This window comes from Amphibalanus amphitrite, unplaced genomic scaffold (assembly GCF_019059575.1).
Source record: "Amphibalanus amphitrite isolate SeventyFive unplaced genomic scaffold, NRLGWU_Aamphi_draft 000697F_arrow, whole genome shotgun sequence".
NCBI lineage: Eukaryota > Metazoa > Arthropoda > Thecostraca > Balanomorpha > Balanidae > Amphibalanus > Amphibalanus amphitrite.
This window is the reverse complement of record NW_024882191.1, coordinates 221,591-241,528: the sequence shown is the minus strand read 5'-3', so window position 1 is coordinate 241,528 and position 19,938 is coordinate 221,591. Positions and strand designations below refer to the sequence as shown.

Genomic DNA, 19,938 nt, shown 5'->3' with positions numbered 1-19,938 from the left:
GCTGGATCCGCCCTTGGGCGGGGAAGTGGCGAAAATTTTGCCCACCCAGTGAAAAATCCTTAGAGGAGGCCCTGGCCTCTGGAACTTCTAAACTCTAAAGGTACAGCAAGAGAAGAGCTTGCCACATCTCGGCATTAACAATGACAATTTCTTAATGGTTTGTGTCTCTGCAACCTCATCAGTCCGAATAGTTTTTGCTGGAGCTGGAAACTATCTCGTTTTAAGTATAAGTCATAACATTACATTGGGTTTGTTCCCGTCGCTCCTCTAACCTCCTCCAAGCTCCTCTAACCTCCTCTCGTTTCAAAAAATCGTTCCCGTCGCTCCTCCAAGCTCCTCCAAGCTCATCTTGATTTCACATCTCACCACCACTATTTGCCTCCTCCCTCATCCCAAACGAAAGTTGGTTTTTTGGAGGAGGCTCTTGCGTAGACATATTTGGCGCACGTAATACGAATGTGAATTGCTTATAAATGAGATGTGAGGGAAGTGGAAATGATTTTAGTGATTGATGACGATTGGATATCTTTAAATAGTAATGTTTGATATTAATCTAAGGTTATTTTATTAGAAAGCGATTATTATCTCTTGATTTATATTTGCGCGCCATAAATCGCCGACCGTTACAGCCCGCAAACAGCTGATTTCCTCGCGAAAATGTTCCCGTGGCTCCTCTGAAACGGCTCTCCTCCAAGCTCATCCAACCTCATCCGAGATTTTTTGGGAGGAGCGACGGGAACAGACCCATAACTTCTTGTTTTTTTTGGCCACTTCAGCTCATCATTATTGCATTTTTCATCGCTAGTGTATTCTTATCCTTATGCATCCATGATCCTTGCTTGCACAACGATGAATAATGAAAGGCGTGCGGTGCTAGTAAAATATAGTTTTTTTTACATTCACAACAAAAAATACTTTCCTCTAAGACAGCTACCATATGCTGCTGAACATGACGCGTCTGTTACAGTTACTGCTCAGGGGAAAACACCTAGCGTGGTGCACGTGGGTGTGGTGTAAGTCAATATACCCTGGGTGTGTGTGTGCAAGGCGTGGATAACTAACAAGTAATCCATGGTGCAAGATTCTTACAGATAGGTGTGTGCGGACTGCGGTGAGTTTGAGTTGGTTTGAGTTAGGTAACCTAACTTAGGTTGTTATTGGGTAGTTATTTGCAGTAAGAGAAATGAAATCCTGGATTGAACCAAAACTAGCAAGGTTTGTGCTGGTCTGAACATCGTCAAGGGAAAAAGTTTAGGTACTTTTAACATGGGGTTTTTAAGTAGGTACTGGAATAGCAGTTTTGTAGCTTGAGCTGAGTCTATTACAAATCAGTTGGGGAAACAACGAGGTAAAGATCCAAAAATTGATCGGTCAATAAATAAACATCATCATCATCATCATCACCATCATCATGTATTCGTATGGCATCCGTTAAAACACGGCTTTTCAGCACAAGACAGTAGGTGGAACTATGGTCATGAGTACCCAAATATAGGAACGTTCCCATTTTTGGGAACGGAGTTCCCAAATATGGGAACGGGCGTTCCCATTTATGAGAACGGAAGGTAATTTTTCGGCCGTTCGCCGACTAAAACTCATTAGTGCATCACGTCTCAAAAAAGTGCACGCTAATTTAAGTATCTACTATGTCTCTATAAAATTATCTTTAATCTGACCGTGGAACAAGGAAATTGACCGTCGAATGATATTTTTAATGATTTTTTGAAATGACGGAATGGTGAGAACATGGGCTATACTACATTTAACTTGCAATTTTAAGGAAAATGAAGCGTTTTTTTTACATTTTGAGGTCAAGTATAATAATTTTCGCCTGGTTATGAAGTTTCATACTAGCGACACCAGATGCTGACGTATGCAAGCGAACACGCGGACAGTCCCAGGGTAATATTGTTGACATTTGGTGTCGGGGCGCACGACCGCATGGAACGTCAGTGATTTTACCGAACTACTGTTGTAAACTCAGTTTCAGTGGTTTAAAATTATTCAGCTGTATTTTATCATCCCGAAAAGACATATTTTATTTGGATGCTAGCTGTTAAGAGTTGTTTTATAAGGAGCGTCATGAGCGTTGTTTTTGTCTTCCGTGTTTCTAATCGTGATCGTTTTGGGGGAATTTCTCTTATATAGGTCGCTCTGTGTGGCTTATTTATAATTTTTATGCTGATTTCGATCATTCCTCGTGCCCATCCTACCAGGCCTTTTGCCACTTACACTTATCAAGAAAGAAAAAAACTAGATTTTCATTGGGACTAGGTGTTTTGAGGGTGTAACATATTCAGCGTTCCCATTTTTGGATACTTCCTTGTGCTCGTCAACTATCGGTGATAAACAGACAGGTGCTTGACATGTCTCCGCCCTCAGCGCGGACGGTGGATATAGGTATGGAAGACTTTGTTGAACATCGCTGAGCGTTGTGAATTACGTAATCCTGCAGAGGGGGGCGTGCCCGCTGCGAGATCGACGGGAATAAAAGTGCAGAAGACCGGGCGAAACATGCGACGGTCTTGCCGGAAAGGTCATCTGATGATTGTTGCGTTAACAATAAGTTGCGGCGTTGGACGTGATGCTTGTTAATGAAAAGAGCCCCTGAAAGGCGTCGGTGAAATCGTTCCCAATTTTGGGTACGCCGTTCCCATAATAAGGAACGCTTGCAGCGCCAGTGTACGAGAGCGTTCCCAAATTTGGGCTCGCGGCCCGGATGATGGACTGCTTTAGAAATAGGGGAACGATTTGAAACTACGACGGGGTTACAATATCAAACTCTTTCCCAACAATATTGAGACAAATATCAGGCGGTTCACGATCGTTTTATATTTTTTGGACGTCATTTAACGGTTCTTTTTCTTGTTTTAAATAATGCCTACTTGGCGTTCCCATATTTGGGTTTATCGTTCCCAAACATGGGAACGAAAATGCGTTCCCGAAAAAGGATACGCTTGACCATAGTTCCGCCTACTGAAGAGTCATTCCATAAATGCACTGTCCTTAAAGGGACCCTCCCACCTTAACATTAGATTTGAGTTGAGATAGCCAAATTGGTGGCCATGGCCTGAAAATACCGGTTTGGGCACTCACAACATCGAAAAATGCTTTAATTCGGAGATATCGAATTTCAAACTTGCAGTTTTCGGATTCTAAGGGGCTAATGCATTGGTATGCCCCCTTAGAATTTGTGACGTCAGCGGAAATCTAACGATTTTAAATCTTTTACTAAAACGTTTGGTAGCACGCGGTGGTATATGCTGCTTTGCGCGCAACAAATGCCGCACTATCAAATAAAGTCGCTAGGAACAGCGGAGATCCCAAAAAGTAAACAAAAGTAAAAGTCTAATATCTTGAAAACCGGTCAATATTTTTCGATGAAATTTGGTAGATATTCGTTTTTGCTCTTTCTGAACCGAGCGACATCACTTTCATGCCAATTCATTAACTTTTTTGAAGGTGGGAGGGTCCCTTTAAGGCTAATGATCTAAAAACCTACTAAAATACTACGAATAAGCCATTTATACTCATTTTCTAAGAGATGCTGTTAAAATCCAAGTTACCTACAAGCGTGTTTTAAAATAAGCGGCGGATGAGATCTATTCTATCTGGGTAAGACCAGCCCGACATTTCCGCATCCCCGCGCGGAACGCTACGACCGTGCTGGCGTGGCGAACCTCGTTCGGCCACGCCAAAACGTGTTGTCTTTTACAGTACACAAGGGGCGGCAATAATAGACATATTTTATAATATACCTTGAGCTCGGGCAGTCACTTGTTTTCCCATAAACTGCTGAAAACGAAATGTCCCATGCACGAAAGTGCCCCACTCTCCCCTAAGGCATTGTTTCAAGCAACTGCCCCCATACCAACTTTGAAAACAATTCTCCGCCCATGCCTCTGGGTTTGGTTAGGCATGGTCTGGGGTACGAGAAAGGGCACTGGAGTGGAAGGAGTGTGCTAATTGTCATCTTGTTTTTTATAACCATTATCTCCTGTCTGGCATACCATAGTTGATACAGCCACTCATTCCTTTCCATTATGTCATCTTTCTGGTTCATGTTTGAACTGAAATTCTGTCAACATCTGTCAATGTCTGCATGGTCTTCACTCACATGCCATATTTGGGCCTGTTTCGCTGTTGGATAAGTTGGCATCTACAGTCATATGTTTTTTTTCTTTAACCCGCGCCCCGCTGGGCTATTCAGCCATACGCGCCCTGCTGGGGGGGGGGGGGGCAGATTCTGCCCCCCCCCCCCTGTCTAACTTCCGAACCGATGGTCGTAGAAAGACGGGGAAAACGGCAATCGAAAGCTCTCAACAAGGCGGATCTTAAGAGCCCAAATTTTTTTGCTTAAGTAGGTCAGAGGTCAGGTCAAGGTCAGGTCAAGGGTACAAGATGCAAGTTTCTACAGTATCGGCCTTGCACCGTAGTTGCCGAAGAATGGAGTGAGACTGATTGCCCAAAACGTGTTCTTAGACTACCAAGACAATATTCGTTGCATACAATGTCATTCAAAGGTCAAGGTCAAGGTCAGGTCAGGTCATGTCAGGTCACCAAAAACAAAATATAGAAAAGGGCATGTGCGACACATGTTTTATGGGTCATTTTACTCATAGAATTCAATAGGCGCACTCAATAAGTGATATGGACCACCTCTGGATGAATTTCAGGTCGAGGTCAGGTCAAGGTCAGGTCAAGTGAGGTCAAATTTTGAAGTTGGTTGTTAAGGCCTAAAAAGGTGTCTATCTGATGCAGTTTTTCACGACGAATCGAATGGTGCTATTTTTGTTTCCGTACGAGGTCCAGAACTTCCAAAAAAAATCATTTTTCAAAAAATTTTGTCTGTCGTGACGTCATAAAATTTTGAATAACTCCCACATTTTTGAACCGATTCTTCTAAAAATTGGTATGTAGGTGCACATAGACCACTTCTTTGACATGTATTCCGGTTTTTTCGATACACTCAAAATTTTGGATTTTATAAATATTTTCCCAAAAAAGTCAGTTTTTTGAAGAAAAAAATTTGGGCCAAAATCCAAAATTTTCAAAAAACCGAGATAGCCATTTGATAGACAAAGTAGAATCACGTATAACCTTTTTTGTTACGTCTTGATTCCTTTAAAAATGAAGATGTTAGCGGCGTTTGAAATTTTGCCATTTTTGAGGCGAAAATGGCGAACATGACGTCACTAAAACGTCAATTTCTCAAAAATTTTCCGACGGATTTCGCTCAAATTTTCAGGGAACGTGTCAAATTAATGTATGATAAGGTACTGAAAGTTTGACGTCGCTGGCGTAACGCGTTTAGAAGTTATTGGCGAAAAACGGGAGGGGGGCAGATTCTGCCCCCCCCCCCCAGCGGGGCGCGGGTTAAGTTCTTGCACTGAATAAAGGAAGGTATCGTCGGAGGTCGAGTTTCCGCAGCAAAGCACGTGCAGATGCTCAATACCAATTCCTTGACTGTAAGCCCCACCCCAGCCTCGGCTTGTGTCCAGCTACACCAATTGGAATCGGCGCGTCTCCGAGTGGTCTCCCTACTCAATCCTCTCCCCAATAGTTTGGCTGCGGAAGCTTATTTGGCTGTGTTTAGCTTAACATGGATGAAAATCCTTGATCCATGCATAAACCAAATCCGCCAAAGCACCAGACTACTTACCGAGCACTCCAAGGGTCAGTCATGAGTCAGTCGCCGACTGAACTCTGGAGATAGCGAGCCGCCAGCTATATCCACCCCGAGGCACCGGTTCGCCATCTTAGCCCACCGAGACGGGCTGTGACAGGCAGGCTGTCTCGGTGGGTTTATATAACGAGTCGACAACTAGCCCAGGAGTCGAGTTCGACGGGTGTGTGTGTGTGGGAGGGGGGGGGGGGTTAAACACTCCATCCCGGCATTGGCCAGGTGCGGGCTAATATAAACTGCAATCGGCAGCAGCACAGCTCACGTATTCAAACTTCTGTTGCCCAGTGTGACGTTTTCTTTTTCTTTTTCCAGGTTGAGATTGTAAGAAGGAGTTAGCAATGGGCAGAAAAGCCAAGTATGGTGAGTTGGCGGGTTCTGGGAGGCGCCCAAAAGTAAAGCCCAAACATCAGCTCGCCCCTGCACCTCTTAAGCCAGCCTCTCTTCAAAAGAAGGTGAAGGTGAACAAGGAAATCGTTTCTCCTGTTTCAAAGAAAAATTTGAAGAGTGGCATTAAAACACACTCAGCTACCAAGAAGGAGAACAAGAAAGCACAGCCACCACCTGACAGTGAGGAGGACGAGGATGATAATGTTTCCGAGGAGGAGCCCTCTGAGGACGATGACTCGGGTGACGATGATGACCAGCTGCCAGCGCAGCCGTTCACAGATGACAACGACGAGTGGCTCAAGCCCAAACCGTCACTGCTCAACTCCGATGACTCTGACGATTCCGATGGCGCGCTGGCCGATGACTTTGGTGGTGACGAGGCTTCGGACGCCGACGCCGACGAAGACAGTGATGGCGGGGATGTGGACGGCGATAGTGATGAGTATGGGGACAGTGACGACGAGAGCGGCGAAGACGAGGCCGGCCTGCTGCCAGTTGAGCGTGCCGCCAAACGGCTGATGAAAGAGGAGAAGAAAGAGCGTCGTTTGGCGCAAAAGGAACTCGACAGCTCCGTCAAGATCAACGTGGCGGAGGAGGACCGGTTCGTGCTGCCGTCGGCCGAGGAGCAGGAGCGCGAGGCCGGCCTGCCCGCCGACCTGCAGGCGCTCAAGACGCGCATTCATGACATCGTGCACGTGCTGTCCGATTTTGCAGCGCGGCGCCAGGCGGACCGGCCGCGCCAGGACTACGTGACGCAGCTGCGGCGCGACTTGTGTCTCTACTACAGCTACAATGAGTTCCTGATGGAGCGGCTGATGGACCTGTTCCACCTGTCGGAGCTGCTGGACGCGCTGGAGGCCAACGAGATCCAACGGCCGGTCACCATTCGCACCAACACGTTGAAGACGCGCCGGCGCGACTTGGCGCCGAGCCTGATCGACCGCGGCGTCAACCTGGACCCGATCGGGCCGTGGTCCAAGGTCGGACTGGTGGTGTACAGCTCCCAGGTGCCGATCGGCGCCACGCCAGAGTACCTGGCCGGCCACTACATGTTGCAGGGCGCCTCCAGCATGATGCCGGTGCTGGCGCTGGCGCCGCAGCACGGCGAGACGGTGCTGGACATGTGCGCCGCACCCGGCGGCAAGACCACTTACATCGCCGCGCTCATGAAGAACACGGGTATGGTGTACGCCAATGACGCCAACGAGGCGCGCGTCAAGGCCGTGGTGGGCAATCTGCACCGGATGGGCGTCACTAATGCCGTCATATCGTGCACGGACGGCCGCGAGATGCCCAAAATCCGGCCGGCCGGCTTCGACCGCGTCCTGCTGGACGCACCTTGTTCGGGCACGGGCGTTATCGCAAAGGACCCGGCCGTGAAGACCTCCAAGGACGAGAAGGACATCCAGCGGTGTGCGCAGCTGCAGCGCCAGCTGCTCCTCGCCGCCATCGACTCGGTAAACGCCAAAAGCAAGACGGGAGGGTACGTCACCTACTCCACGTGCTCGATCCTCGTGGAGGAAAACGAGGCGGTCATCGAGTACGCGCTCAACAAGCGCAACGTCAAACTTGTCCCCACCAGCCTCACCGTCGGCAAGGAGGGGTTCGCCAAGTTCAAGGCCAAGCGGTTCCACCCAAGCATGACGCATACGCGCCGATTCTACCCGCACACGCACAACATGGACGGCTTCTTTGTGGCCAAGCTGAAGAAGTTCTCGAACACGATCCCGGGCACCGAGCCGGCGGCCGAGGAGCAGCCCTCCGGGCCGGCGCCGGCCCCGCCCCAGAAGAGGAAGGCGGACGTAGACGCCAACGACGACGAGGGATTCGACGAGGATGACAAAGCAGCGGCGCCCTCGCCGCAGAAGAAGAAGAGGAAGGCTCCGCAGGGACAGCAAAAGTCGCCGCGCAGTAAACATGTCGGTGGTAAGCCGGGAGCCAAAGGCAAAAAGTGGCAAAAGTCGGTAAACCCCAAGGCGCGCAATCCGAAAAAGAAAGGGCTCAACAAAAAGCCGTAAGAGTCATGTGGAACCTTGTGTAATGTGCTGTTTTGGGAGGGGAATACATTGACAATATACTGTGGTGTCACAAATAGTGTGGACGGTTTATTCGCGAGTTCTGTAGCTGAAGCAAGATAAACTGTAAGTTCCTCTGGCGAAAAAAAAAAACTAGCCAGAACACGTATTATTGGTCTCACGATACGGGCTCAGGGCCTCAGGCGATCTCTAGTTTTGATGCGGTGAATACCCTTCACGAGCAACCCCGCCGTCAGACTCGGGCCGAGTACACCCCTCATCCCCAACCAAACCCACTACCCTCTTGAGTTGTGGCGAGGGTACTGGTATTTACCGCATCCGAACTCAATGTCGCCTGGGCCCTGATCTTGAGACCAATAGTACCTACCTATCTGCCTCATCTCTATTTGTATGTGCTCAGACCAGTTTTTTTTTAACCAAACAATTTCAATGTTATGTCACGATATCGGCCGCATCCGGAAGACCGGGGGCACGGCCCCGCTGTGGGTGTCACGTGGTTCGCGACATGTCTGTTCCGATTACATCGTCAATGCTTGCGGTCCAGCTGTTCGTTTCATACTCGGCTCTCGTCATTTGGTAACTAGATAGTTACTCTTAGCTACTACCCAGTAAACATGCCGACGCCGGCCCAAACATCTGGGTAACGTCGGCATCTCGGCATCGGCATGCCGACGTCGGTCCAGCCTCGGCACGGCGTCGGCTGGACGTCGGGTACGTCCGCATATACCGACGTCCAGCCGAGATCCAGCCGACGTCGGGCCGAGATCGTTTGCCGAGGCTGAGCTTTGTGTGCGCCGTATCGAGGGATGATGTCGGTAAGCCGAATTCCAGCCTTAAGATCTCATCGAGAGATGGCGCTGATGTCCAACATCTAAAATGGGGACCCGTTTTCACGAATAGCTGCCAGCTGGTGATGTTTAGAGCTAAGGCAAAAGCGTGAATAGTGTCGGGTGCGCGAATAGGTCACAATGATATTTACAGGGGCGCACCCAGGATTTTCCAGGGGAGGGGGCCCGGGCTCAAAGGGGCCCCCGTATTCTGCTTGTCAGTGACGTGCGTGAAGATAGCGACGTATTCAGCGACAGATTCGGCGTCGGATTCAGAATTCGCTGAAAACACGTTATCAGGTCAAGAAGGACACGCTGATTTAAAAAATGGACAAAACACATTTATAAGGCCATCTTCAGGGTCAACTTTGAGGTTTAAGGACGGGGTACCCAATAACGTCCAGAATTATTGGCGCAAGAGGACCAAAACTGGTCATACATGATAGCTCGTCACCAGGGCCTCGTCTAAGAGATTTTCACTAGGGGGGGGGGGGGCAGAGAATCAAGGAGCCAAAACTGGGGTACCCCCAAATCCTGTTTTCTCACCGGATTTAGGCCACTTAGGTATTTTTCATCACAGCCGGGCCCTGAAACCTGATGAACTTTTTGTGAACACTAAATATCTCGAATTTATGGAAGGAGCGGGCTAAAAATGGTCCCAAACGACGGCCAGCCTCGTTGGCTATCCTCCGCTACCCTGACCTTTGATCTAGCCCTTGACCTTCAGGGTCAAACACCAGGTCAAAGATAGGGACCATGTCCCAAAGAAAGAGTAGGGCGAAATGTGAAGAAGTTGATCTGCCACGTCTCAAACAACCATGCCAGTGGATGCTTGGCCGCCAGGGCTTCATTTTATTCTGCCTGACCTTGACCCTAATGTTTGACCTTAGAGGTCAAACTCTAGGTGAAAGGACAGGGTACCCAATAACGTCCCGAATTATGGGCGCAAGAGGACCAAAAGTGGTCATACATGATAGCTCGTCACCGTGAGCAGCCTCCGTGACCATTACCTTGACCCTAATGTTTGACCTTAGAGGTCAAACTCTAGGTCAAAGGACGGAGTACCGGATAACATCCCGAATTATGGGCGCAAGAGGACCAAAAGTGGTCATACATGATAGCTCGTCACCGTGGGCAGCCTCCGTTACCATGACCTTGACCTTTGACCTTCTAGGTCAAATTTGAGGTCAAACGACGGGGTACCGGAGAACGTCTCGATTTTATGGAAGGAGCGGGCTAAAAAACGGTCCCAAACGACGGCCAGCCTCGTTGGCTATCCTCCGCTACCCTGACCTTGGCTCATAGCCCTTGACCTTCAGGGTCAAACAACAGGTCAAAGATAGGCACAATTTCCCAAAGAAAGAGTAGGGCGAAATGTGAAGAAGTTGCTCTGCCACGTCTCAATCAACCAATGTCAGGGGATGCTTGGCCGCCAGGGCTACATTTTATTCTGCCTGACCTTGACCCTAATGTTTGACCTTAGAGGTCAAACTCTAGGTCAAATGGCGGGATACCGGATAACATCCCGATTCCCGAATTAGGGGCGCAAGAGGACCAAAAGTGGTCATACATGATAGCTCGTCACCGTGGGCAGCCTCCGTGACCATGACCTCGACCTTCAAGGTCAAATTTGAGGTCAAACGACGGGGTACCGGCACGCCACTGGCTTGACCTTAGGTAACGGATATAAAAAATCCGAGATATACAAATTATAGGCGCCCAACATCATGCCGTATGTATATAGAGAGTGAGTGTCCAGTGATTAAATCGTTATGCCTGTGTTCTACTGCCCCTGCATGTTTTTGTTCCAACCCGTCTCAGACTCTGGACTGTATTCGCCACGCCCCGTGTGGATTGTCCATGATTGTAATACATACATACATACATACATACATACATACACAATCCACCAAGTTTAAAAACTCTGACAAACACAGCAGGCTGGACATTGATATGACAATGTGATTGCAAACTGTTTTTTAGACTTGATCAGTTAACTTGAGCTTTTGGCCTGACCTGACATGACCTGGGGTCAAAAATTTCACACATTGTCTAAAATTGATGTACCTACCTATATACCTACTTTACAAAAGGTAGGACTCCAAGTGTCGCGGCGCCGGGCGCTACGCGCCGCGGTTTTTTATTTACACCCAAAAAACGCGACAGGGTGGTAACATATGCCCCATCCCCCCACTGGGGCGAAGGTTAAGTTTTGAAGGCATCCGTACTTCCTAACACGATACTGACTCATTTAAAATTTCACTTTTTCCCCATTGCGATAACAAAGAGACCGAGACTGCGGTGTCCCCGTACGCAGGATTCTGGAGACTATCGGACGGGTGTCGGGCTAAAAGCTTTAGTTCTCAATTAAATAAAGAACAATAATTTCTTTTAATACTTTGTAACACCTAAGTCACTAGAAATAATTTGTACGGGCTTCCAAAAAGGTTATATTAAATATGTAAGATCCACTACAACATTTTAGCTGCCCGAACCTGTAAATGTAACGCATGCGTCGTTATTGAAAAGTGCTAAAGCATAGTATTCTATGGCTGACAAATATTCTGCGTCTGTCAGCCAAAACTGGCCAATCAGAGGCTTTGTAATTTCTGGGTGTAAATCGAAAACATGCTTGCTGTTGCTGCTGATCATCTGCTGATCATAAAAAGACGGCGACAGAACACGACGGCGTAAAGAGGCGGTAAATTCAATTTCTTTTTTATTTGCGATAGGCGGTCTAGGGGATTTTCAGGGTGTATGGGGGACATGCCTAAGAGCTGGACTTTTTGCACGCGTTCCCCGCCAGGGGGCGCCACTGAGGAAGCACCCTCTGACGTCACGATAAAACTGCGCGCACTGTGCGCACGGTTCTGTAAGCAAGTAATATAGTGGTGGTTTAATGGTGGAAATTGGAATAAGTATTTGAACGTTGTAAATTTTCAAGCCGTTTTTGTGAAAGTAAGTAGCAAATGCATTTCAAAAGTATTTATTTAAAGTGTGAAATGAGAATAATTAGAAGGACATGGATATTTTTGTTCCAATAGCCTATTATGTGAGAAATGATCGGTACTAACGGGTACTTCTAAGAAGTAGTGAAGAAGTACCAAACAGCCTGCTCGGCTACGAGCGTATATATCTTTCCCGAGCGAAAAAAACAAACATTCCAGTTTTTTGGCGCTTTTGTTTCAATTGTGGTGGTTCTGTTCGAAGGCTCATACAGATGGTGTTTGCGCAAAATTTCTTACGGGAAATCACCGACTATTTAGTGTCGACAGCTGCATATTACCTTTTTGAACACGCCTCCATCACTGCTTGTTTATTGGCTGTCTGTTGTATTGGGCTGTGTTGCTGTATAGTGTATATACCGTGTGTTTTGCTGGGTGATTGTGATAATATTTTGATGATTAACCTTTTTATTCAGCGGTAGATAATTCTAAAAATCCCAGGGGGTGCTACAAACCCCTAATTATCCACCCCTGTTTTTTTTATTTTAAGTTCCATCCAGTACCAGTATGAGTGTTTATGGCAATGGAAGGTAGGTGAAACATTTCATTATTGTAATTTTAATCTTTTGAGACATGAATTTCAACATTCTCTTGAGAGCCTGAGAGCATTCATGCCAAGGTTTCTGAGTCTGTTTCATGATAAAGAGACAATATTTATAATGGAGTCAACTTGTGGGTCAAGTCAGCAGAACTTGAACTTGATAAATGAGTACCTATGACATCACCTCTACACCTGTCGCCTCCTGTATTGTAGTGATGGCAGGTTCAATGCTGAGTCTCAGAATAATAGCCAGCGAGCGTATACTGTTGTTTTGTATTTCTATGCCCGATCGGCCCCAATGTCTTGCATTTCTAAATATTGAACTGTAATGAATGAGACGCTGTAATGAGGTACTGTAATGAAAAGACTGCCTCAGACTGCAAGGTTCTATTTAACCAAATATGACTGCATGTCTGCTACAGAATGAAACACTGACAAACACTGACACTGACATCAGGCACTGACAAAGTGAATGCACAAGAACGATAAGGACTTCTGGACTTCAGAGCAAGAGATACACCTGACGCTCAGGAACGCTGCTGTCACCACATATAGCATACAGCACCCGGTCGTGCCCATCATTAGCCTACAAGCCCCACCAGACGCTAACCGGCCACGATTTTCTGCATCGATTTTCTGCATCCCCTGCATCGTTCATCACAGATGGCTATAATTAGGATCTGAATGCCAAAATTCATGGGTAGGAAGTTGCTTTCAAGCACTGTCCAGCTCTCAAATGGGCGATAGCCACAACGCCCCCTGCAGTCGCACTAGTCTTAAAATTGATACATCCACTCTACTTACAGGCACGGTGTATATTCAACCCAAAATGCACATAAATATCACAACAAAACAAACCTATTCCCTGCATGACCATGTGAGTAGCACTCCCCGCTAGCTGCGCTTCAGTTTATCCCCGACCCGCTCCCTGACCGCCTGGAGGAGGCGGAGCTCGCTGTACACCGCCGCGGCCACCACGGCGGCCCCACAGAGCGCGCCCACAGCCACATGGGCGGCGGCGGAGCTGGGGTACAGCCAGCTCTCGGAGCCGGCTGCCAGCAGGCCGGCGGTCACCAGCGCGGCAGCCACGGCGGGCGGCGGGCGGAGACCGAGTAGCGGCGGCACGGACACCGCCGGCTCCAGCGGCAGACCGGCCACGAACCGGTAACTGGCGACACACGGGGCGGGGACAGGGTGAGAGAGGTACGGGACACTGTATCGGGCATCAGCGACACACGGGGTGGGGACAGGGTGAAAGGGGTACGGGACACTGCATCAAGCGCCAGCAACACACTGGACGGGGCGAGCGGGCAGCAGCAGCAGAAAATGGGACGAAGACATGATGGTTGAGAGTGGCACGGGGCACTGTATCGGGAACCAGCAGCATACGGGGAGGGGACGGGATGACAATTGAGAGGGGTGCAGGACACTATTGGGGACAGCAGACATTCGTATCAGTCGTGGACGGGTGAAGTAACGAGATCCAAGTATATCGAGATCGGCGATAAAGCGTGATATTGACTATCCATGACAGATTGGATAATGATGTAAATAATTAGACCAATTAGGACAAATCAAATCTATTCAAAAACACAAAAACTCACCAAACGTATATCCTGGTCAGCATATTGACGCAGTTGGCGAGGATAAATCCAACCCCGCCGAATAGCCTAGTAAAGATCCCTGTCGAGATGACGAATATCACAGATAGCAGCACCATCTTCCGGTTATACCTGAAACACCGGAAAACGCCACAACACCTGTCAAAGCGCCCGATAGTAGCGTTCCTAGCTTCACTTTATCGACACAACTGGCCAGCCTTTCTACTTCGCCTTTAGCCGCAAAAGGCAGTCTAACAACAAAAACCAACATGAGAACGTCATTTCCTAATCCGCTCAGCCTCTACCGACTAATTTACCTCACTCCTTACTAAGCCACCGACCATTTCCCGACTGCTTTCCATAAACCCTCCACGGCACTTACCCATTGATCTGTTCCTGGCGCATCACCGCGAACGTGTAGCACTCCAGCACTCCGTTCACCGCCAGTAGGAGCACGTAGGCGCACTGGGCGCGCAGCAAACTGACGGCCGGACCGGCGGCCAGCAGGGCGCCGCCGTACAGCCGCAGCAGCAGGGGGGGGGGGGGGGGGTAGCTCCAGCCGAACGTGACGGCAACCAGACCGAGCAGGCTCATGGCGCGCAGCAGGTCGTGCAGAACCCGGCCCGCCGCGGCAGACACCGGCTGCAGGGAGAGGGGGTAGGGTCAGACTCATAGCGCGGAGTAGGTCGTGTAGCACCCGGCCCGGCCCGCCACCGCAGACACCGGCTGGAGGGGGAGGGAGCTGTCAGGCACCGGCTGGAGGAGAGGTGCCAAACTGTCCCCTTCCAGTGACTGGCGAGAAGGGGAGAGATGGCCAGAAGGATAGAAGCTGGGCAATAAAACAAACCGAATGACAAAAAAGACACCAAGATGAAGATCACAACGACTGGCAGTAAGGACTTATAGCGGAGATGAAGAGTAGCTACGAGTATAATTGGCTAATATCAGAGGAGTGTGTGCTTACAGCTTTTTCGGCGCCTTACCGGGCATCGACACACTGTGGTCAACGTTACTGATATTTTCACCAAATGCCACTACTCCTCAGTAAAAAAAAACACAAAAAAAAACTAACATCAATCACCTCCTACCACACAATCAGCCACGTTGCCACCTACCTTTCCCCGTTCCACTGTGCGCGAGAAGTAGACGTAGGCGTTCTTCTCGACTGGCTGAAAGAGGAAGCGGGCCGCCAGGCTGCCCAGGTTGGCCACCACGTCGTACAGGCCCTGCTCGGAGAAGTCGAGCAGGTGGAAGGCGGTCATCAGGTAGCGCTCGCCCTCCGTCAGCAACTGCTTCAGCATTTTTCAGCAAATTCAGAGCAAAATTCAGCAAAATTAGCATTTTTCTTATGGAGTACACACTACAGTTCTGGTGAGAAAATAGCATATGTTCTACTTAGGAACTCAGACATTGGATGCATCACTGATGCATGATAGGAAAAAAGTAAAGGGTGCATACCTGACATTGATGATGCCCAGCACATCAGATGTAATATACCGGAGAATGACTGCATTTGTGATGAATGTGAACACTCAGTAGGTTATCTGAAAGACATTTGTAGGTATAGCTTCAGCATCAATATGTGCAACACAGACCATGCTATTCTGGGCCCTGTTTCACCGGTGATGGCAGCACGCTGCTATCACACGTGTCAAATTGGGTTTCCACGGAAACATCAGCAAACCATGACGCCGTCAATCTGTGTGATGTCATCAAACATTGCTGCCAACAGCTTCACGGTCGTGCGATCAAACACATCGCATTCAACGAAACAGCAACTCTGTTCCAAACGCAGCTCACAGATTACACGAAACGTCATAAGTGTGACCTCATCACATTACGTCAGCTCGCGCAATTTGATAGTAGCATGCTGCTATCAACGGTGAAACAGGGCCCTGGTCTCTGCAGCATATAGGTACCTACTTCATTGGTGGAAAATCCCAGGGGGTGCTACAAACCCCTAATTATCCACCCCTCTTTTTTATTTTAAGTTCCATCCAGTACCAATATGAGTGTTTATGGCTTGGAAGGTAGGTGAAACATTTCATTATTGTAATTTTAATCTTTTGAGACCTGAATTTCAACATTCTCTTGAGAGCCTGAGAGCATTCATGCCAAGGTTTCTGAGTCTGTTTCATGATAAAGAGACAATATTTATAATGGAGTCAACTTGTGGGTCTCTACCGCTGAATAAAAAGGTTAATCATCAGAATATTATCACAATCACCCATCAACACACGGTATATACAGCAACACAGCCCAAATCCCAATACCACGGACAGCCAATAAACAAGCAGTGATGGAGGCGTGTTCAAAAAGTTAATATGCAGCTGTCGACACTAAATAGTCGGTGATTTTCCGTTAGAAATTTTGCGCAAACACCATCTGTATGAGCCTTCGAACAGAACCACCATAATTGAAACAAAAGCGCCAAAAAACTGGAATGTTTGTTTTTTTCGCTCGGGAAAGATATATACGCCGGCTACGATCGTCAGCTGTCCTTTGGAGCTGGACTTCAACGCTGTAAAACAAAATATGTGCTGAATTAATTTTTAGTTTCACCAAAATATAAGCAATTTATCATTTCTTTTTCACTTTTGTAATTATTGTTGAGTGAAGAGACATGTTGCTAGTTCTGACAATATAAATTATTAATAAAAAAAACGAAATGCGACGGTAAGTATCTGCTACTAAATTATCACTGTAACCAAATACATGGAGAATCTTGCTACCATTGCTTATAAAACGTGCTTATCAATACACAAATGTTTTATTTTAGACAAGAAGGATTTATTTGCCTGAAGTCTTGCGTCATGTGCTACTGCTTTGATTCCAAAGACGCTCTCCGGGTCGGGGTAATTTAGTTCTTCATCGATCGATAAGAGATTTTGATTCCATTGATATCCAAATTGATAAGCTCGGCACCATGGAGTAAGGGCGTCCCCACAGGGGTGACGCAGGAAATATGAATGGCGTTTACACCGACAGTAGTTTCCCACAGCCGGCAATGGGAATCTCCTGTCGGTGTAAACGCCACTATAGTCCCATCCAACTCAAACACTGGGGAATATCCCCGCACTTTTGAGGACGGAAATCTATGGACCTGCTCGAAAAATAGTGGATAAGATACGGCGAGCTTTCAGTTTTATGGTTGGGTCTCCCTTCCGAGGCACATATTTACGGGGGATATTGGGTCATATTCCCCCGGCGTCCTGATGATCGGCGCCCAGCTCAACGTCGAAGGCGCACTGATACGCGGCACTGCTATGAGCTATCTGTGAAGGTGCCCAGGTTGCTGCCGCTCGAATTTTGGTCGCCTACTTAACAAAACCTCCGTTGGTGCCATCTCAGTTTCCTCGAGATCAGGCAACCTTCACACGCCGTTGGCTACCTTGGCTGGCCGGCGACTCGTTCCCCTCGTGGCGACGCTCTTGACATCCAGTCAAAAGTTGGAGTGGCTGGCGCCCCCAGTGGGGGCCGGGGAAGGGGCAGTGGGCCTCCACGTTGCTCTCTTCCCGAGCCTATGGTGACTTGGCTCAACTCTCCTCAATAGAATCTGGATTCTGCACGCTGTATTAACATGGGCGTAGACACCACTACGGACAATACGGGCAGTGGGTGTGACAATCAGTAGTGCCATTCATATAGAGGGTGTCATATATGAGCGGAGAGGCAACAGTACAGCTGAGCGGAGAGACAACATTAAAACAACAGTACAGCTGGCGTTGCATGGAGCTGCAGGCAACCGGACAGCGGAGGCTTGCGAAAAATAAACAATTCGTCACTTCAACGTATAAACAATAGTATAAAAAGCAACATAAACACATATTCTCATGGTCGAACCCATGCACTAGCGGCTCACGGCGGGCACAGGCACGCAGTGCGGTAGCGGTACCGGATCACACGTCATGGGCGTTGTCTCAGCATAGGTTGTTATGAGCGGAGAGGCAACAGTACAGCTGAGCGGAGAGACAACATTAAAACAACAGTACAGCTGGCGTTGCATGGAGCTGCAGGCAACCGGACAGCGGAGGCTTGCGAAAAATAAACAATTCGTCACTTCAACGTATAAACAATAGTAAAAGCAACATAAACACATATTCTCATGGTCGAACCCATGCACTAGCGGCTCACGGCGGGCACAGGCACGCAGTGCGGTAGCGGTACCGGATCACACGTCATGGGCGTTGTCTCAGCAATCAGCATAAGTTGCTATGAGCGGAGAGGCAACAGTACAGCTGAGCGGAGAGACAACATTAAAACAACAGTACAGCTGGCGTTGCATGGAGCTGCAGGCAACCGGACAGCGGAAGCTTGCGAAAAATAAACAATTCGTCACTTCAACGTACAAACAATAGTAAAAGCAACATAAACACATATTCTCATGGTCGAACCCATGCACTAGCGGCTCACGGCGGGCACAGGCACGCAGTGCGGTAGCGGTACCGGATCACACGTCATGGGCGTTGTCTCAGCATAGGTTGTTCGCAATCTATAGTTGAAGCCTAAGAAGACGGCCAGTGGGGTCTCACTGCTGCTGAGGCGACCTCGGAGACGATGCGTCGCCCCTCCTGTCGGCGACCTGCGGTGAGCAGGACTCCAGATAGCTGTCTGGCACGTTGCCGACACTGCCAGACGCTGTCAGCAGGCCTCACTGCTGCAAGTGATGTGCAGATGGATGCCAGGTGACTTCGTCTGCAGGCGATTCCGGAGACTGCGGCCTCACCAGGCAGTACCACCTGCATCGCCATGTCGGTGTTTCTAGAAATGGAAAAATAACAGCATCGGTGAAGGACAAGCAATACAATGCATTCTGTTTTCCTCTCTTGCAGGTATACGTAATCCACAATTATCATTGTTCCTATTTCATTCAACTGAACCTGAAAATTCCATATTGGCACATTGTTTGAATAAATTTGTGTAGTTGGGAACAGGGGCGACGCCACGGTGCGACGACTGGAGGGGACATTGACCAATTTGGAGGGGACGAGGACCATTTCAAGTCGATTCTTTCCATGCAACGCCATAGGCGTAATGTTGAAATTTTAAAAAGTGGAGGGGACGAGATCCCCTCCGTCCCCCCCCCCTGTTGCGACGCCCTTGGTTGGGAGGCAGATTGTTTGAAATACATGTTTGGTTGAACAGTGCGGAAAATATTTCATTGATCACTATAGCTGCAACAAAAATACTGAGACAGAAAACATTTGCGCTTACCTGGCTCCTTAGTCAGTCCCGCACAATGGAAGTGGTACCATTTATCGCAGCCGTCGCATCCGACCATTGGTGCTGCACTGATGCTGCTGCACTCCCCACATTCCCAGTACCTTAGGAGCGTCTTGGCTGTGAAAAGATTACATGAGTCATGGCGCATACATGAATAGTAAGATGTTTTATATGTTTAACATCGCATAGCAAAGACACAACAGCTGGGAGTCAAGTGTAAGCCAAAGTGTAAGCCCTGCCATGTTTTGCAGACTAGATTTTAAGCAAGAAAAGCTTTGCTAAAAATGACGCTTGACGAAGCCTCATCCTACTGGGCTGTCTGACATGTCTCCCTGTAAAAAGCATGTGGCCCTTATATTGTATATATGATGAATATGTGAATAATGCAGAGAAAACACAGCATAAATTATACCCAACGTTTCATCTTAATCGACTTTGTCAAGGGTGTTTGAACAGCTTGAGATGAGTAAAGTGTAAGGGTACCTAGGTACATCTGAAAATAAACTGAATCTGCGTTCAATAAACATTGATTTTGATAATACATTTCACGAATCAACTGCTAATAACAATCATACTAAAATAGCACGACAGATAACTAACAATCGCATGAAGAACTTCTTGATATTCGCCTT

The 19,938-nt window shown here is 48.1% G+C and overlaps 2 protein-coding genes across 9 annotated transcripts; one reads left to right on the top strand and one right to left on the bottom strand.

Moving 5' to 3' along the window:
• Window positions 1-93: 93 nt before the first annotated feature.
• Window positions 94-8,167, top strand: LOC122364779 (25S rRNA (cytosine-C(5))-methyltransferase nop2-like). 5 transcript variants are annotated; one of them, XM_043335507.1, is made up of 2 exons: window positions 94-157; window positions 5,999-8,167. In XM_043335507.1, the coding sequence occupies exon 2, from the start codon at window positions 6,025-6,027 to the stop codon at window positions 8,089-8,091; it is 2,067 nt and encodes a 688-aa protein (XP_043191442.1). In that variant the 5' UTR covers window positions 94-157; window positions 5,999-6,024; the 3' UTR covers window positions 8,092-8,167. The 5 variants fall into 5 exon arrangements, with proteins under 5 accessions (XP_043191442.1, XP_043191440.1, XP_043191443.1 ...); XM_043335505.1 differs by lacking the exon at window positions 94-157 and adding an exon at window positions 699-1,111; XM_043335508.1 differs by lacking the exon at window positions 94-157 and adding an exon at window positions 964-1,013.
• A 4,687-nt stretch (window positions 8,168-12,854) lies between these two features.
• On the bottom strand, window positions 12,855-16,522 carry LOC122364785 (protein RFT1 homolog). 4 transcript variants are annotated; one of them, XM_043335518.1, is made up of 6 exons: window positions 16,364-16,522; window positions 15,542-15,627; window positions 15,199-15,372; window positions 14,466-14,725; window positions 14,087-14,215; window positions 12,855-13,650 (listed from the first exon to the last, which is right to left on the bottom strand). In XM_043335518.1, the coding sequence occupies exons 3-6, from the start codon at window positions 15,343-15,345 to the stop codon at window positions 13,377-13,379; spliced, it is 810 nt and encodes a 269-aa protein (XP_043191453.1). In that variant the 5' UTR covers window positions 15,346-15,372; window positions 15,542-15,627; window positions 16,364-16,522; the 3' UTR covers window positions 12,855-13,376. The 4 variants fall into 4 exon arrangements, with proteins under 4 accessions (XP_043191453.1, XP_043191454.1, XP_043191451.1 ...); XM_043335519.1 differs by lacking the exon at window positions 16,364-16,522 and adding an exon at window positions 16,323-16,351; XM_043335516.1 differs by lacking the exon at window positions 16,364-16,522 and adding an exon at window positions 16,332-16,347.
• Window positions 16,523-19,938: the final 3,416 nt, after the last annotated feature.

Coding starts and splice junctions, on each gene's coding strand:
- LOC122364779 (XM_043335507.1), top strand. CDS start 6,025: ATGGGCAGAAAAGCCAAGTATGGTGAGTTGGCGGGTTCTGGGAGGCGC.
- LOC122364785 (XM_043335518.1), bottom strand. CDS start 15,345: ATGACCGCCTTCCACCTGCTCGACTTCTCCGAGCAGGGCCTGTACGAC. Junction 14,216..14,465: donor CGCCAGGAACAGATCAATGG/GTAAGTGCCGTG, acceptor CCGGTGTTTCAG/GTATAACCGGAAGATGGTGC. Junction 13,651..14,086: donor CTGACCAGGATATACGTTTG/GTGAGTTTTTGT, acceptor GTGTGTCGCCAG/TTACCGGTTCGTGGCCGGTC.